The following is a 19,802-nucleotide window of genomic DNA, read 5'->3' on the forward strand; positions in this document are numbered from 1 at the left end:
TTTCCAGGTGGTAACTGTCTTGTCTTGAGTAATGGACAACCCGATGTGGTCCTTCCGAAGTTGGGCCGAGTTTCCCTTGGGCTGGGTCCTTGGATGCCGGGGTGACTTTGCGCAGGACGAGGTCCCCTATGTCAAGTTGTTTGAGCTTCACTCTTTTGTTATAGTACTCGGCTATCTTCTGCTGATACTTCGTCAATCTGTAGGAAGCTTCATCTTTGGTCTTGTCCAAGCAATCCAGGTTGACCTTTAATTGATCGTCGTTGCTTTCTTTGTGGAATATCTCTCGTCTGATGCTGGTTGTTCCCACCTCGACCGAGATCAACGCCTCAGTGCCGTAAGTGAGTCTGAAGGGGGTCTCTCCTGTCGGGGTTCTTGCTGTAGTCCTGTAAGCCCACAAGACATTGGGCAATTCCTCCGACCAGGCTCCCTTAGCATCGTCCAGCCTAGTTTTGATGATTTTTAGTAGTGTTCGGTTGGTCACCTCTGCTTGTCTGTTTGCCTATGGATGTCCTAGGGATGAGTACTAGTTCTTGATCCTTTGGCTTGAGCAAAAATCCCTGAAGCCTTGACTATCGAACTACCGCCCGTTGTTTGATACGATCATCTATGGAATCCCGAATTTACAGACTATATTGTTCAACACGAAGCTTTGGATTTTTGCTTCAGTGATGGTTGACAATGCCTCTACTTTAACCCACTTTGTGAAGTAGTCAATAGCGACTAGTAGAAACTTTACATGTCCCTTACCTTGTGGTAGTGGACCGATGATGTTAATTCCCCATTGTGCAAATGGTCACGGGGAGGCTATCGTCGTCAGTCTCTTGGCTAGAAGGTGTTGGACATTCTCGAATCTCTAGCACTTGTCGCACTTCTTGACGAGCTCCCTTGCGTCTACCTGCATAGTAGGCCAGAAATAACCTGTTCGGATAACTTTGCTTACCAAAGACCTGAGACCTGCATGATCTCTGCAAACCCCTTCATGGATCTCTTCCAGAATATACTTGGCTTCCTCTTCATCGACGCACTTCAAGTAGGGCATGGAAAAGCCTCTCTTGTACAGGGTATCATTCAGGATCGTGAATCTGGCTGCTCTCTTCTTGACCTTCCTGGCTTCCTCAACGTCTTGAGGGAGGTGTCCATCTTGGAGAAAGGATATGATCGGGGTCATCTAGCTATTTGTACTCTGGATTGCAAATGTCAAGACTTCGTCAATGCTGGGGTGTTTCTGGACTTTCATCTCTATATCCATGCTCGTTGATCCTTCTCCCGACGATGCTAGGTTCGCAATCTCATCTGCTATTATGTTCTAGCTTCTTGGGATCTGCGCGAATTCTACCCTGTCAATCTCGTGTTAAGTGCTTCATCAACCGAAGGTATTTTTTGCATTCTCTCTTCCTTTGCTTCATATTCCTCCTTTATTTGCCCTATTACCAGCTTAGAATCACTCTAGAGGAGCAAGTTTTTTGCTCCTAGTGCTTTCTTGACCCTTAGCCCCGTTAATATTCCTTTGTACTCTGCTTCATTATTGGTGGCTGGGAATTACAACTGGACTCCATATTTAAGCATTTCTCCGCCTGGGGTAATGATGACAACCCTTACTCCTCCCCTCTTTTGGGCTAACGAACCATCGATCTGTATCGTCCAACGTTCTATATCGTCGGGGTGGTTGTCCTCGTCTGGGAGGGTGAACTCGGCAATGAAGTCCGTCAAAGCTTGCGCTTTAATTGCTATCCTAGGGTGGTACTCAATGTTAAACTGACTAAGCTCAATCGCCCACTGGACCATTCTCCTTACTGCCTCGGGCTTGTTCATAAACTTTTTAATGGGTTGGTCCGTCATTACCAAGATAGGGTTCGCCTGGAAATACGGTCACAGCTAGCGCGAAGCTATTATCAATGTGAATGCAATCTTCTCAATTCTTGGGTACTTGGCTTCTGCCCCTTGGAAGACTTGGCTGACGTAGTAAACTAAGAGCTATTTTCTGTCCTCTTCTCGAATTAAGGTTGTTCTTACAGCTGTAGTTGATACTGCCAAATACAAATACAGGTTTTCTCCTTGCTTGGACGGGCTTAGGAGGGGTGGATTGCTTAGGTAACGCTTAAGTTCTTGAAATGCTGCCTCTCGTTCGTCAGTCTAGGCAAAGGCTTGCTTCAATGTCTTGAAGAAAGGTAAGCAATTGTCCGTCGCTTTAGGGACAAACCTGTTAAGTGCCGCTATCCTTCCTGTGAGCTTCTGGACTTCTTTAACGGTCTTTGGTGATGTCATGTCGAGTATGACTCGCACCTTCTCTAGGTTTGCTTCTATTCCCCTATGGGACACCATGAACCCCAAGAACTTCCCCGAGACTACTCCAAAGGCACACTTACTAGGGTTCAACTTCATCTGGTACTATTTGAGTGTGAACAATGTTTCTTTGAGATCGTCCAGATGAGCAAGTTCTTCCTTTCTCTTGACGAGCATGTTATCCACATGTACTTCCAAATTTCTCCTGATCTTCTTGCTGAACATTTTATTCACTAGCATCTGGTAAGTTGCTCCTGCATTTTTCAGTCCAAAGGGCATTACCTTATAGCAATAGAGCCCTTGGCTCGTGATGAAAGCAATTTTCTCCTGGTCTTTCTCAGCCATCTTTATTTGATTGTATCTCGAGAATGCATCCATGAACGTCAATAGTTTATGCCTCGCTGTAGAATCCACTAGCTGGTCTATCCTGGGCAGAGGAAAAATGTCTTTCAAGCAATTTTTCTTTAGGTCCGTGAAGTCCACGCACATTCTCCATTTTCCATTCGCTTTCTTCACTAGGATGACGTTGGCGAGCCAATCTGGATAGTAGACCTCTCGAATAAAGCCTGCTGCCAACAACTTGTTGACTTCGTCTATAATTGCTTGGTTCCGTTCTGGAGTGAAGACCCATCTTCTTTGTTGGACGGGCTTCTTTTCGGGGTCCAAATTTAGCCTATGCTGGATGACCTTTAGGGATATGCCTGGCATGTTCTCGTGACTCCATGCGAAAACGTCCATGTTCTCTTTAAGGAATTAGACAAGTCTTGTCCTCATCTCGGGACTCAAAGCTGTCCTTATTCTGGTCGGTTTTGCTGTTTCTCCTTCGACCAACTCCACTGTCTCTAGGACTTCCACTTTATCTTCCTCCCTCTCCTTGATCATCCGTGTATGGTTTTTTTTTTTTTGCAGCTAACACGATTTGGTAGCATTCCTTGGCTAGTACCTGATCTCCCTTCACTTTGCTTACACCATTTTCCGTTGGGAATTTCACCTTCAAGCAATACGTGGAAGTGGCAGCCTTCTAGCGGTTGAGTGTGGGCCTCCTAATAATCACATTGTATGAAGAGGGACAATCTACCACCAAGAAATCCAACTGACGGGTCAACTGTCATGGATAAGACCTTACTGTGACTGTTAGCATCACTATGCCTTTAGGATATACTCTGTCTCCGCTGAAGCTAACGAGGGGTGACTTAAAGGGGCATAGTCTTTTCGGATCTAGCTTCAATTGTTGAAAAATGGGGAGGTGAAATGATGTTCGCAGAGTTGCCATTGTCCACGAGGATTCTTTTAGTGTTGAACCCTTCTATCGTGAGTATTATGACCAAGGGGTCGTCATGAGGTTGCTTTACTCCTCTAGCTTCTTTTTGAGAGAAAAGCATGTCCCTGTCCTTTCGTCTCTATTTCAAGGGGGGTATCCTATGGACGCTATTCACCTGTCTCTAATATGACTTCTTGAGGGATCTGAATGATCCTCCTGTGGATGGCACACCTGTGATTGTCTTTATCTCCCCGATCACACTTGGTGGATGCTGGGACGCGCAATCCTTGTCCTTTGGTGAAGCTTCACGATTGCCTTTGTCATCGTCCTTGGTCCTACTGGGCTCTCCCTTCTTTACAAACCTCTGCAATTTCCCCTTTTGTATAAGCTCCTCTATCTGCTCCTTTAGATCTCTACAATCTTCTATATAATGACCGTGATCCTTGTGGAAACGGCAATACTTCTTCCTGTCATGTACGTTAGGCGACGAATGCAATGGCCTAGCCCATTTGAGGTAGTGTTCATCTTTGATCTAAGCTAGAATTTTGTCAATAGGCATAACTAAAGGAGTAAATTTTGTCGTCCGAGGACCCTTCTCATCTTTCCTTTTACCCCCATCGTTAGTCTGACGATCTGAGCGTTCCCTTTTCCGCCCTCTCCGATCGTCCTTTTTCCTTCCCCTGTCACTGGTTTTCCCTTTATCTTTTATCGTGGCTAAAGCATCTTCGGTGTTCATGTACTTCTGTGCCTTTAAGAGCATCTCAACCTTCGTTTTTGGAGGATTCTTCGTGAGCGAAACCACAAATTCCCCGGATTTCAATCTAGCTTTAAAGGTTGTTAGTTGTACCTTGTTATCAGCTTCGTACACCTCCAAAGTCTAGCGGGTGAAGCATTTCCCGTACGACCTCAGGGTCTCCTTCTCCCCCTGTTTGATGGTGAGTAAATGGTCTGCTAGTCTCCTCGGGCGCTAACCACCGACGAAATGACGCAAGAAGGAGTTGCTCAATTTTTCGAAGCTATCGATGAACGATATGGGTAGCTTTGTGAACCATTCCTTTGCAGCCCTTTTGAGAGTAGTAGGGAAAGAGTGGCACAGTGTTTCGTCGGGAGGCTGTTGGAGACCTAGTGTTGTCATAAAAGTATTGAGATGATCCAAGGGATCCTTAAGTCCATCAAACTGTTCGAGTTAAGGCAGGCAAAACTTTGACGGGACTGGGCACTCAAGAACTGTTGCTGTGAAAGGGGAGTCCATCGTCCTGACCATCTTGTCCATGCTTCGATCCATTTTCTCTTTTATGGCGTTCCTTAACTCATCCATCTCCTTCTTCATCTCCCGAAGAAGCTCTGAGCTCGGTTCATCTAGAGTAGTTGGCCTTCGATGGTCACTCCGTCTTTGGCTATTTCCCTCGTTTTCCTGATTGTCCCTAGATTGGTTGGCCTCTTGCTGGAGCTGCTGCCTCATCTCTTGGTTTTGTCTGGTGAGTTCTTCTATGCTAGCTGTCAGTGCTTGGATTTGTAGGGCCAGTGTAGCAGGGTCTTGATTGGACTCCATCTGAATTTTGAAAATGATTGGAACTATATTCTCGAACCGTAGTACGAAAATGTCGTCCCCACAGATGGCGCCAAACTGATGAAGTCTAAATCGTCAATCGAGTGGGTTCGTCCAGATGATACCGAGACCTCATCATTGCTCCTGCAAAATGGGACTAAGGCTTTTTTGAGATGGACACCGGTGTGGCACTTGCCACAACATCTCCGATGCCTAAATTAGTATATAGAAATCCTTTGAGAAAAAATGAGAAGTGTAAAAGTATTTCTTTGGGTCGGAATTATGTACCTTCTATGTTCCTAATGAGTGTGTATATATAGCTTTATGGTTTCTAGCCGTTGGGGTCTTTGATTGTGGTTTTAATGCTTTTCTTGTAACGCCTTAAGGCTTATTACTGTAGGTCTTGATGGGGCTCCAACAGTCTGACAACTGGTTAGTAACTGTCCCTAGCATTAAATCCTCTTATTAATGACTTGCCTGTCCTCGTCCATGCCGCTTTGCGGGTGGATGAAGGTATTTCATGAGCTCGTCCAAAGGAAGGTATCTTGTCAGTCCCATCAAATATATATATATATATTTTTTTTTTTTTTGAGATGTTAACAGATTCCTTATAATGGACATTGATTTAAAAACTATTTTAAGAAATTTTTATGTAAAAAAAAAACAATGAATTATTTTGATGGTTATTTACATTTCTCATGAAAGTAGTGTTAAAAATTTTCTAAAATGATTTATTAACAATTATCTAAGGAAACTTGTTAATACGACTTTTTTTTTAATAAAGAATAATTCTTGTTTGGTGGGAAAAATCTCTCATGTGTCAGGCGCATGAGTGTGGGGCTCACCTACCTGTGAAAGACAAGTCTCATATGCTTGACGTATGAGATACCAACTCTTATTGGTAAGAGCATTCTTAAGTCTTAACAAAGGTTGTAAATGCTATAAATGCTATTTTTTAGCATCTAAACCCATAAAATGTGCTCCATCAAACATGCTGTATTGTAAAAATTTTGCAATCTTACTACAGTGCGCTCTCATTTTTGAGAGCGCACTGTAGCTCAAATCTTATAAAAAATTAATTTTTTATTACTTCTCTCATCTCTCTCTCACTGTACTCTTCTTTCTTTTTCTTTACCGGTGTCATTCTTCTCTCATTTCTTTTGCCCTTTTCTCTCACTGGTCTCACTTTTTTTCTCTATTCTTCTTTCTTTCTCTTTTCTTCATTCACCGGCATCCACAACTGAAAACCACGGCATCCACAACTGGTCCAATTTGTGTTTTTTTTTTTTTCCTCCAGTGGTGGTGGCCGGTTGCAAGGGTTGGTGGCAATGGATGTGGGTTCTGATCGGAGTTATGGCAATAATGTAGTGGTGGTTGAGTGAGTTATGTAGCTAGTGGGTTGTGGTGGGGGGTGGGTTTTTTTTTTTGGTGGTGGTTGGTGGTTGAGGATGTGGGTTTGCGTGGTGATGGTTGGCAGTGGCGCCGTGGGTCTTGGGTTTGATGGGTTTTTCTTGCCGTGGCCGCCGTGGGTCTTGGGTTTGATGGGTTTTGCTTGCCGTGGCCACCGTGGGTCTTGGGTTTGTGGGTTTTGTTCGCCTCTCTATCCTCCGCCTTCCTCTCTTCCTCTCACGGTGAGGCTTCTTTCTCTCAAGTTTAGTTTAGTTTTTGTTGTTGCTGTTTTTTTTTTTTTTGGCTATGAGGTTGATTTTTGGATAGATGCTGATTGTGGTGGCAGTGGGTTGGCCATGGGGCTGGGTTTGCTGTTGATGGTTATGGTGGTGGTGGCTGACAGTAGTTAGCACTTGAGAAGAAAGTGGTGGAAAGAGAGAGAAAGTGGTAAAATAAAAACAATATTATTTAAAGGCGAAAATGGGAATTTAACATTAATTTTTAAACATTATAATTAGTAGGTACTGTTTATAAATTATATTCTTTACTAGCATCTCGAGTCTAAGAGAGTCGATTTTGGGCCTATAAATCGAGTCTCAAAGACTCGATTTTCATGGTCGGATCAAGTCAAGTTAGCACTTGAGAAGAAAGTGGTGGAAAGAGAGAGAAAGTGGTAAAATAAAAACAATATTATTTAAAGGCGAAAATGGGAATTTAACATTAATTTTTAAACATTATAATTAGTAGGTACTGTTTATAAATTATATTCTTTACTAGCATCTCGAGTCTAAGAGAGTCGATTTTGGGCCTATAAATCGAGTCTCAAAGACTCGATTTTCATGGTCGGATCAAGTCTATGTGGCACTTTTTCCACGTGGACTCCACCTAGAAATCGAGTATCTGACACTCGATTTATATCTTTCACTATTTCCCTTCTCCTTTTTTTTTTTTTTTTTTTTTTTTCATTCTTCTCCTTCTGAGTTTCATTTAAAATCCTCTGTGCATCTGTTCATCTTCTTCCTGCGCTCAGCCACCACAGGTCCATCGCCGCCGACCCAGGCGCGCGACCCAAGTCACGATTTTTGGGATTTTTTTTTTTTGGTTTTTTGGGAGGGTCTTGTAATTTTTTGGGTTTGTAAATCGAGTCTCTAAGACTTGATTTTCAGGTGGTCACCACGTGGATAAAATGCCACATCAGACGTGATAGACCATGGAAATCGAGTCTTTGAGACTCGATTTTGGCCCCCAAAATCGATTCTCTTAGACTCGAGATGTTAGAATTATATTTACTTTCGAATCAATGCCTACTAACTATATTCTTCAGCAACTATGGCTAATTGCCCATTTTGGCCTTATTTAAATGAAGTTGTAAAAAAAATAGATGGGCAAACTATATAAATGGTCCTTATCCTTTACACTATATTTCAATTTGGTCCCTAACCTTCTAGTGTCGTGTCAACTTAGTCCCTGCCGTTATCTCATGGATAGAAAAGTCTGACATGTCAAACGGCCTAAATAAAAAATTAATTTATTGCCACGTTAATGGACACATGTCCTGCCACGTTGACGGACACTGATATATACACACACTCAAACACCCAATATATATGTATGCGGGTGATTAAGATCCCAAGACTTTTATTTTCCCCTATCCTAGCTGATTGATTTGGTTTAAGTGTCCATCTTCAAGTTGTTGGCCTTCAGTTCTAGAACTCATGTATGCTAATCTCTATATTTCTTTTTTCTATATGATTTATTGTTTAAGGAAGATAAGATAAAGAACTCGTCTTTAAATTGTTGGGCAGAGGGTTATTGGAGAACCAGTAGTTTTTAGGTTACCCATTGATGAATCTGGGGTTTGGGATCCTCTCTTCGTCATTGCAGCAAAGTAATTTTGCAGGGTCCTATTTCATCGTTAGAGAAGATAGTGCAATCATAACCGCTGGGAACTTAAAGAAACGACTTAGGGATTTTTGTTATTTTTTGAGGAAAGGGATTTTTTTAAATTTTTTGATAGACGTGAGTTTTATTTTTTTTTGAAGCCTTGGTAGACGTGAGTTAGGATTCAATTATCTATTTTTTTTCTTTTTTTCTAATTTAAAATTATGCTGACATTTTATAAAATTAAATTAAATTAAAATTGTTGACATGTTAGCCTAGGTGGCAGATGATGTGGCAATTTTTTTTTTTTTTTATTTAGACCGTTTGACATGTCAGACTTTTCCATCCAATAGATAATGGCAGGGACTAGATTGACACGACATTGAAAGGTTAAGGACCAATTTGACACAAATGAAAGATTATGGACTAAATTGAAATCTGCTGTAAAAAATAGGGACCAAATACGTAGTTTACCAAAAATAGAATATTTAATATTTGGAGGATTGTAAAATAGAATATTAAAATTGATAAAGTTAATTTTTGAGGTACTAAATGCTAAAATATTTATCATTCTTGATAAGAATGTTCTAAGCAGCTAGGAAAAGCAACATGGCCATCAAAAATCACAAGTCCAAAAAAAAAAAAAAAGGGAAAAGAAAAGAAAAAGTTAAAAACCTTGAAAACGACAACGCTTTATACAAGTCCGGACCAAACCCTTTTCTCACCAAACCCAGGACTCTCTCACCAAACAAATCTCGTTTATTCTAATTAAACGCGCGTTTTCGGACAAACACGCTAAAAAAAAAAAAGTAAACACAAGCAGTTGCGTTCTTAAAACCGCGTTTTGATTTCGCAGGTCCAACTACACAACACAAGGCAGCTTTTTTTGAATTTGGGAAAACCAAAGTCGCACTCACACGTTCTCGAATATTCGTTTAACGACAAAGAACATCAGACAGAAGAAGAAGTGAAAAACCTCCTCCGATCCCCTCTCATTCCTCTGTTTCTCTCTCATCGCCGCACCAGGTTGCTGAATCCTGAAATGGGTGTAGCGGCGAAAATAGCACCGTCGATGCTATCATCGGACTTCGCCAATTTGGCTTCCGAGGCTAAGCGCATGCTCAGTCTAGGTGCCGATTGGCTCCACATGGACATCATGGTACTTTTACTACTATGTTTATCAATCAAACACATATACCTCACTATACTTTAATTTCATTGCTTTTAGCTGATTTCTGTTAATTTTTCGCAGGATGGGTAGGTTTGGCTGTTTTTCTCATGCCTTGTTATGCTTGCAATCGAATTCGCTTCATCCTACTTTTCGGTTTGGAATTGCGTTGTTTCTTTTTTCTTTTTTGTATTTCTAATTTAAGGTTCTGATTATGATGAGAGGATATAAATGTAGATAAGTTAGAAATAAGGATAATTGTATTATGCCCTCTATGATTCCCAATGTTCGTTCTGGACTTTCATTTCAATTGCTGTTTTAGTTAGAGAGTTTAACTAGATTAAAAAAAAAAAAAAATTAGATATATTTTTTTCCTTATAAATAGAAAAGAGCCTTTGAGCTTACTTGGATTGGGAGGCTAGTTTTCAGATTATTGATACAATGATTCAGCAGGAGTTGATTTCCTTCAAAATGTAATTCTGTTTGCCAATGAAAGAGCAAAGTAGAGGTGTGTTCAAAATCCATCGAGAGTGTAAAATTTTGGGCATGCTTAAATGACTGTTTGTGTGCAATAGTCTTCTTGAAAAATAAAAAGGTATGGTTATCAATGAAAAAGAGGTGTCGACTTTGGTGGTTGTTATTGCGAATGATGTGAAGGTTATATTGTAAATTGCAGAGAGAATGGGGTTTTTCTACATGCTGAAATCAAGAGGGGTATTGGATTTTGAGAAAGACGGAGATGTAACATGGGACAGGATTGTGGCTCAGGGCATTAAGAAGTTCCTTTAGCAAAATTATGAGTTTGGGTCATTTTTGTTTTAAATTGTCAATAACCAGCGCGAATTTTGGGTGGGCACTTGGCCTTTTTTAACATTAAAAAGGAGCTGTCTGGCCTGATTGAAGGAAGATAGTTCCAAGTGGTTTCACGTCCTGTCAATATGCATTTCTTGGATTTCAGTATTGCTAGTGCTAACTTGGGATTGAGGCTTTATTGCTGTTGTAGTGCTAACTTGGATGGTTAAATCAAATTGTGCGAACTGGTAGTTGTTGCAGATGATGATTGCATTCTTGCTGATAAGACACAAGAAATGAAATGATGTTTATTAATATTCTCTAGTGATTTCCAATTTGGAATTGGTGAATTGCTCATCATTATCGTTATCTTTTTTTTTTTTGTTGCTCCTGTAGGCACTTCGTCCCAAATCTAACTATTGGTGCTCCAGTCATTGAAAGTTTGAGAAAACACACAACGTAAAACTTCTTTTAGCCTTCACTTTAAATCTTTTTAACATCAAATTTTCTTGGCCACTAGTTTACTAGTATAACTAGATGAAGTGAGGGTTTTCATCTCTTACAGCGCCTATCTTGATTGCCACCTCATGGTCACAAATCCTCTTGATTATGTTGATCCTATGGGAAAAGCTGGTGCTTCTGGTTTTACGTTTCATGTTGAGGTCTCCAAAGGTGGGTTTTAACTTTTAACGTCTGCCATGTTGTTGCCTTCCTCCTTCCCTTTTGTCTTTTTCTATTTAGTTATTTTCTTTAAAGGAGTCTTATGGTACTTTTTGCAGAAAATTGGCAAGAACTAGTACAAAAAATTAAGGCAAAGGGCATGAGGCCTGGGGTGGCAGTAAAACCTGGGACGCCTATTGAAGAAGTTTATCCACTGGTATGCCTTCCTGTGATTCTCATGCTCTCAGATTGTGTAGCTGGATTTTATATTGTTTGGAATAATCTAAACATAACCACATCCAACCTTAGCTTAACCAAATGATATAAGGTTCCCTGGTATTCTGTCTAATGTTGAATATTAGGAGCATATTTATACTTTTTTTTCCCCTTAACCCACAGGTTGAAGGTGAAAATCCTGTGGAAATGGTCCTTGTAATGACTGTAGAACCTGGATTTGGCGGACAAAAGTTCATGCCAGAGACGATGGAAAAGGTTCCAATACATTTTTTTTTAGTTCCTCTTGTGACTAGCATCTCTTGTTCATTCCCATGACTCTCTCTCTGGTTTTCTCTATCCAGGTTCAGGTGCTAAGAAAGAAGTACCCATCACTTGATATAGAGGTGAGTCAATCTCTTACTTTTGATTTATAACTTTCTGCTAGCAAATCATGAATTTTTCATCTTCTTGGATTTATTGGTAATTTCTTGTTTCAGTTTACTGTTTTTTGGTAATGTTATTTTCATGTTGCATTTTGTGTTGTCTATGTTGGGCTGTTAAGTAGCAGTATATTCATAAAATGAGTGCAGCTGAAATGAGAATGTTAAGATGAATAAGTGGAAATATACGAAAAGATAAGATTTGAAATGAAGAAATTTGGTTAAAGATAAGGGTAGCCTGTAGCCCCTGCTAATGAAAAGATGAGGGAGAGTCACTTAAGATGGTTTGGTCATGTTCAAAGGAGAGTGATTAATGCACCAATAAGAAAGAGCGAGTTGATCCAAGTTGAGGGAATGAAAAAAGGTAGAAGAAGACTACAAATCATATTAGTAGAAGTGATAAAAAAGGACATGACAATTAAGGAAGTAACAGAGGGTATGACTATAGATAGAGTAGAATGGAGGAATAGAATACATATGGCCAACCCTAAATAACTTGTTGAGGATCCATAGCTGACTGTTGTATATTGTGTTGTCTATTTGTTCAGCATAGCAACTAAATCCTGTTCTACTGAGGAATGTTAGGTAATGCTAAAAACTCTGAAATTTTATAATTTTGGGAGCATTTTTTTGAAACTTTTATAGACATTCTGGTAGTACTGGACACATTTTTTTTTCCTGCAGATTACATTTTTAAACAGTTTACTAGATGTTATGTTTGATTCATTCTTAAAAATGGTTTTAGCCTTCTATATGTTTCTCTTGATTTCACTCTGTAGCTGTCTTGCATTACTTGTGGTTTCCTTAGTGAATTTTAAATCTTCCATCCCACTTCTTCACGTCTTTTTTTAATTGATTCCATCCCACCTCCTGTTTTCCATATATGTAAGTCACTTGGATTTAACCCAAGGGGTTGGCCTAGTGGTTTTTCCTAAGGCCTCATGAGATCCATGCGGTTTTGGATTCAAAACCTCTAGTCAACATTTTGAGGCTACCCAGGGGATTATTCGCTTTAATTACTTGGTTTGTGGGACGGGGAACTACACACATTTAGGGGAATGGTCAGGTACTTAGAGATCATTGGCCACCCTCATTACATTTTTTTTTTTTTTTTTTTTAACCCTTGGATTTTGGAAGTTAAAAAATGGCTCTATCATAGGAAAAAGTATCTTATGAGATGGTCTCATGAAATCTCTTTCTTACAGTCACAGCATGTGTGGGCCCCACATACTCTAGAGAGTGGTCTCTTGAGACACCCTCTCCTATTATAGAAAAGCATTGGTCTCTGTGCATGTGGGAAGGGACAACTAATTGAAAAATATGCTTTATTTTGCAGGTTGATGGTGGTTTAGGGCCTTCGACCATTGATGTGGCAGCTTCAGCAGGGGCAAACTGCATTGTTGCAGGAAGTTCAGTATTCGGAGCTTCTAAGCCAGGCCAAGTAATATCCCTCCTGAGGAAGAGTGTACAGGGAGCCCAGCAAAACAATTGATATGGTACAAGCCAAATACATCATGATTGGATTGTATTAAACTTATTTACCGTGTGTACATTACTTATCTGTTTGATGAATTAAAATTGCGAGAAGGCCTGTACTTTCTTAAGTGTAATAAGTGACACTCGCAAACATTTTGGAAATAAATTTATAGGATACAGTACCATTTATTTCATTTACAGCTTTTGTCTTCAGCCCTCAAGTACCATCACTCTAAATTGTTCTGGCACATGATGACTTTATCTGAGCTCAACTAAACGGGACTTCTGTAAAACATAATGAATCACTGGCTTTACGATTCCTTTGTACATCTTTAGCCTTGTTTTTTAGCTCCCATCTTATCCTGCTGTATATATGGATCCTACTCTAGCTAGCACCTGGCAGTTATGTTTTTCCTGTTTAGTTAAGATGATTTCACTGGCTGGATGCTATCAAATGTATTTAGCTATTTGCCTTCATGGCAAGCCATTTCCCTTTACATTAATGTCTGCCTATGTCTTGATGAAATAGATAATAATTATTATCCAACGCATTTTTCCTTAGTTGGCTTGGATTCTGGCTCTAGTTCTTTGATGTGTTTAGCAGTATTGTCTTCCTGAATTGTGTAACCAGTTGGGTTTATGTTGCTTCTGTTTGCTCTAATATCTGGATTGTGCTTTGTCTTAAACGGTTAAACCTGTTGGGGTGTGCCATTTTTTTGTAACGCTGTATCAATTTGGTTTGTTGGCTCAATTCAAAATTTCTGATTTACCCCAAAAATGTAAGAGTTGTGGAGTGACAAAAATAAGCTTAACATGTATCTCAATTAATTTGCTGAACTTCTCGCCCTATTGTGGACCCAAGGCAGGATATTGTCACTAGGCAAGATATTGTCACTTGCTATATATTATCGTGATTAGAATCTGCCAGATTATTTCCTTGTCACAAAAGGAACAAATTGCTAGATTATAAATGTCACTGTCTTATACAAATAAGGGAAAATTTAATTATTCGAATTGACATGTTTGTTTCCCCTATTATAGATTAGCTTTTTTTTGAATGCAACAGAAGTTTATACAGGCTTTAGAGCACATGGATGATTGACCTCATATGCACCCTTAAACATGAGTTTGCATTGTACCTTGTTTGCTGCTTCTTTCTTGACAGATTCATTCTTTAACATTTTCAATTTGTCAATAATTGAATAATCTTGCAAATTTTCGAAACTGGTGCAAATGTATCTTGGTGTAAGACAGCTCTTACCCAATTTGTCTAATGTCTACCACAACAGCACGTTTTTTTTCCTTCTCCTGATGCATGACTTAGAACACTATGGTTTTAAAATCCCATTTTTTGAAGCGCAGAAACAGGATTATGTTCCACACCATGTCAATTTTTTCTTGAGCATATGCATAGGAATATGCGACCCACAAGATTGTGGCACATCACATGCATGGAAGTTTAAAACTTCTTTAAATGGATGGATCTTGATCTGATGTTTCTTACCTGGATCTGTCCAAATCTCACTCTTTTTCCTTTCCTCTTTGAATATATACAATTAATTTAACACCAAATAATATATTCCTTTGCCTTGCTTCTGCCCCAAGTGTCGCATTGCCTTTATCTAGTTGATGGATCATTGGATCTAGATGTTTGGAGACGAATGAGGATTGGTCACATGGTACACTATTTCTAGTTTTCCATGCTTTGGCTCCAACCATAAGAGATTTTTTGGAGCATCCTCGACATGAGAAAAATATATTCATGCCTTAGCAAAGGCATGCTCCAAACTCCAAAAATTGTGTTTGTAAAAGTTAGAAAAAAAATGTCTGGTAGCTAACATAGGTGGTTAGCATGTGTTATCACGTGCATGTAATCCAAGATTCAAGACTTATTTAAAAGATAGATTCACAAGGGCAAAAATACCATTGATGCAAGATAGAGGAGGAATTAATGGTTACAACTTACAAGTGAAGTGATAACTTTGTGGTAATGACATTATTGGAATTGTCTACTGTCTATGGACTCTGATATAAATCCCGCCTCACCCTTCCCATTATCTACTTATAAAAAAACAGAAATATTTTCTCTTTTTGTTGTGAAATGATAGAAATAGATAAAATTACATAAGAAGAAAACAAGAAATATATATTGATCAGCTCTTGTATTCAAGTGATTATCCACAATCCTTTTGATATCTCTAGATGTGTACAATAATAGTAAAGCAATCTCACATACATATAGAACCTTAGAATGCTTGTAGAGATCATGAGATAAGGTTGCAATAATGATTACAATTATGAATATACATCTCTCCTATAGTCTTTACATATTTCAGCCTTTACATATCCCAAATAACCTTTTCATTACCCAAACTTTACACATTCCAATTAGATTTTATTTCTAACACTCCCCCTTCGATAATAACTTTCTAAGAATATGCCTCGTTAAAACCTTACCAAAAAAAAAAAAACCCTGTGGGAAAAAAATTTTGGCTAAGGAAAAAGAGTAAAATATTCTTGTATAACTTCTAGTGCCTTAGAATTGCCTCATTAAAACCTTGCAAAGGAAAACCCAGTGGGAAAAAACCTTAGCGAAGGAAAAAGAGTACAATCAACACACATCCTTTAAAAAATTTACTCCCCCTCATGAGTACATAAAACTTCCATTGTTCATAGTAAAAATATCCTTAAGTTGACGCATGTCAATGTTGTGCACCATCTTCTTAAAAGTTGTAGCTGGTAAACATATTGGCCAAATTGTCACATGATCGTATATGCTTGACATCAATATCGCCATCCTTCTGGAGCTCATGTGTATAAAAGAATTTTGGTGCAATACGCTTGGTTCTATCACCCTTGATATAGCCTCCTCTAATTTGAGTGATACAAGATGCATTATCTTCGTATAATATCATTGGACTATTTATGATTGATGATAATCCATAGTTCTCACGAATATGTTGAATTATCGATTTCAACCAAACACACTCACGACTCGTTTCATGAATTGCGATAATCTCTGCATGATTTGAGGAAGTAGCAGAAATTATTTGCTTAATTGATCTCCATGAAATAGCAGTATTTCCATAAATAAATAAATATCTTATTTATGATCTGTCTTTGTGTGGATCAGAAAGGTAACCTGCATCAGCATATTCAACTAACTGTGGTTTTGATCCATTTGGATAAAATAATCCCAAATTAGTAGTCCCACGAAGATAACGTAAAATATGCTTAATTCCATTCCAATGTCTTCGAGTTGGTGCAGAACTATACATTGCTAGTAAGTTAATTGCAAATGATATATTAGGTCGTGTGTAATTTGCAATATACATCAAAACACCAATTGCACTAAGATATGATACTTCAGGACCAAGAGTTTCTTCATCATCTTCTTGTGGTCGAAACGGATCTTTCTTGACATCAAGTGACCGACCCACCATTGGAGTGCTCAAAGGATGAGTTTTATCCATATAAAATTGCTTCAGGACTTTTTCTGTGTACGTTGATTGATGAACAAGAATTCCATTTGGAAGATGTTCAATTTGCAGGCCAAGACAAAATTTTGTCTTACCAAGATCTTCATCTCAAATTCATTCTTTAAACAATTTGCTGTTTTTGTTAACTCTTCTGGATTCCCTATAAGATTTAAATCATCAACATATACTGCAAATAGCAAATCCGGATTCTAATTTTTTGATAAAAACACATGTAAAAATTGGATTATTCTCAAATCATTCTTTCAAAAGATATTTACTAAGGTGATTATACCACATGCGTCTGGATTGTTTTAACCCATATAAGGATCTTTGTAGCTTGATAGAATACATACTTCAGGATGTAGGATTATATGTTTCAGGCATTCTATATCCTTTCAGGATTTTTATGTAGATATTATTATCTAATGATCCATATAGATATGCTGTAACAACATCCATTAATTGTATATCCAAATTGCATCCATTATAGGAACATATGTTTCTGCATAATCAATACTAGGTCTCTGCAAGAAACCTTGTGCTACAAGTCGCGCTTTGTACCTTATAACTTCATTTTTCTCATTTTGTTTACGTAAAAATACCCATTTGTATCCAACAAGCATTTCACCTTTAGGTGTTCAGACCACAGGTCCAAAAACTTCACGTTTACGTAGTGAATTTAATTCTGCTTGAATTGCCTCTTTCCACATTGGCCAATCATTTCTATGTTAACATTCATCAACAATTTGTGGTCCATATTCATTATCATTACTTCTGGTAATATCAAGGGCAACTTTATATGAAAATATGTTGTCGATAATAATTTTATTTCTATCCCATATTTCTCATATATGTGCATAATGTATTGAGATCTCGTTATTTTCAGGTACCTGATCCTCTTCAGGATCTTTATTTTCAGGAGATTTTTGTTCATAAGTTTTGTATAGATCAATTATTTCTGTGACCTGTTCCTTGGGTATAGCCTTTTTATAGGTTGCAACTTGTTTTTCTTGTACTTTTCTTTTTCGGGGAATTTTATTTTTAACACCGATAGATCTTCCACGCTTTAGGTGTGACTTTGATTCACTGTTGTATTAACTGATTGTCCTACAGGGACTTCAATCCGTACTGGAGTATTAGTAGCTGGAATGTGATATTTCACTATTTTCTTATTGTCGGTGAATACATCCAGTAATTGATTTGCAATTCCTTGCAAATGAATAATCCTTTGAACTTTCAGTTCACATTGATTTGTACGAGGATCAAGATGAAATATTGTCGAACATTCCAAGTAATCTCACGTTGTGCTTCAGGCAACGACTTTTCTCCCCTTAATGGTGGGAAGATTATTTCATTAAAATGACAATCCTCAAAACATGCCTTAAAAACATCACCAGTTAGAGGTTCAAAATATCTAATGATAGATGAGGAATCAAAACTTGTATAAATTCCAAATCTACGTTAAGGATCCATCTTAGTGTGTTGTGGGGGTGCAATAGGTACATATACAGCACAACCAAATGTACGCAAGTGAAAAATATTTGGTTGTTGGCCAAGTACAAGTTGCAATGGTGAGAATTTATGATAAGTAGTTGACCTAATGCGAACTAATGATGCAGCAAGTAAAATAGCATGATCCCAAGCAGAAACTGGTAATTTTGATTTCATAAGCAAAGGTCGAGCAATAATTTGAAATCTCTTGATAAGTGATTCAGCTAAACCATTTTGAGTATGTGTATAGGTAACAGGATGTTCAACATCAATTCCATTTGACATGCAATAGTCATCAAAAGCTTGATATGTGAATTCACCAGCATTATCTAAACGAATATTCCTAATTGGATAATCAAGAAATTGTGCTCGTAACCTAATTATTTGAGCAAGAAGCCTAGCAAATGCAACATTTCTAGTAGAAAGTAGACATACATGTGACCATCTGGTTGATGTATTAATTAAAATCATAAAATACTTGAATGGACCACAAGGTGGGTGTATTAGTCCACATATATCACCTTGAATTTTTTTTAAGAAAGATGGACATTCAACAACAATTTTTGAATGTGATGGTTTGATAATTACTTTACTTTGAGAACATGCACTACATGGATAATCACTAAGTAAAAGAATCTTCTAGTTCTTTAATGGATGTTTGTGAGAGTTTTTAATAATTCAACGCATCATTATTGATTCTGGATGTCCAAGACAATTATGCCAAAGCGTAAATACCTTTCGGTCCGAACACTTCTGGTATATTGTAACATTTGTTTCAACTGTTCTCATTTTAGTATAATATAACCCAGAAGAGAAAATAGATAGTTTTTCTAATATGAGCTTTTGGCCCAATACTGTTGAAGTAATATAAAGAAATTCTTTATTGCCTTCGTTATTGGTTTCAATATGATAACCATTATAATGTATATCCTTAAAACTAAGTAAATTTTTGCTTGATTTAAAAGAATACAAAGCATCATCAATAAAAAGTTTTGTGTCCTTTAGCAACATGATAATCGCTCTTCCAGAGCCTTCAATTAAGTTCGATAAACCCGATATGATATTGACATTGGCTTTGCATAATTTTAAATTTTGAAAATATTTTTTATCTTTAAGGATCGTATGAGTTGTTGCACTGTCTGCTAGACAAAAATCTTCCCTAGTCATCTTGGAATTGATTTTACCAGTAGGACCCATGCATCTTCATATATGCAAAACATAAATTAAACTTTATTACTTTAAACGTAAATAAAACATATCAAAATAAAAATACTTATTATAATGCCATAATACAATGAAAGAAAAATAATTAATTGTTATGGACATTTCCATTTCCAATCATACTTATTAGAATATGATAGTATAATAAAAGAAAATAATTAATTGGTATGGACATTTCTATCACCAATCAAATTATCAAATTTTCCATCAACATCCTCAAAGAAATCAGAGACATCAAGATGAGTGATATGATATGCATATCCACTCCATTTGAAAGGTCAAGATAATTCATGGGATCTTCAAGATCATTATGATCAACAAAGTTTGTTTCAATTCCCTTTCCCTTTTCTTTTATGGCGGTTTGGTACAGATCTACCAAATGTTTAGGAGTACAACAGGTACGTGACCAATACCCTTCCATTCCACGCCTATAACACTTATTTTCATGACCGTTTGATGGTTTATTTTGTAAACCCTTGCCATTTTGATTCTTCTG

General features: G+C 38.0%; 1 protein-coding gene across 1 annotated transcript; it reads left to right on the forward strand.

Annotated features, from left to right (window-relative positions):
* Positions 1-5,567: 5,567 nt before the first annotated feature.
* On the forward strand, positions 5,568-13,309 carry LOC142614863 (ribulose-phosphate 3-epimerase, cytoplasmic isoform). Its single transcript, XM_075787510.1, has 9 exons — positions 5,568-5,633; positions 9,220-9,522; positions 9,616-9,620; positions 10,720-10,782; positions 10,889-10,995; positions 11,103-11,200; positions 11,383-11,475; positions 11,562-11,603; positions 12,976-13,309. The coding sequence occupies exons 1-9, from the start codon at positions 5,583-5,585 to the stop codon at positions 13,129-13,131; spliced, it is 918 nt and encodes a 305-aa protein (XP_075643625.1). The 5' UTR covers positions 5,568-5,582; the 3' UTR covers positions 13,132-13,309.
* Positions 13,310-19,802: the final 6,493 nt, after the last annotated feature.

Source organism: Castanea sativa, chromosome 1 (assembly GCF_040712315.1).
Source record: "Castanea sativa cultivar Marrone di Chiusa Pesio chromosome 1, ASM4071231v1".
Classification (NCBI taxonomy): domain Eukaryota; kingdom Viridiplantae; phylum Streptophyta; class Magnoliopsida; order Fagales; family Fagaceae; genus Castanea; species Castanea sativa.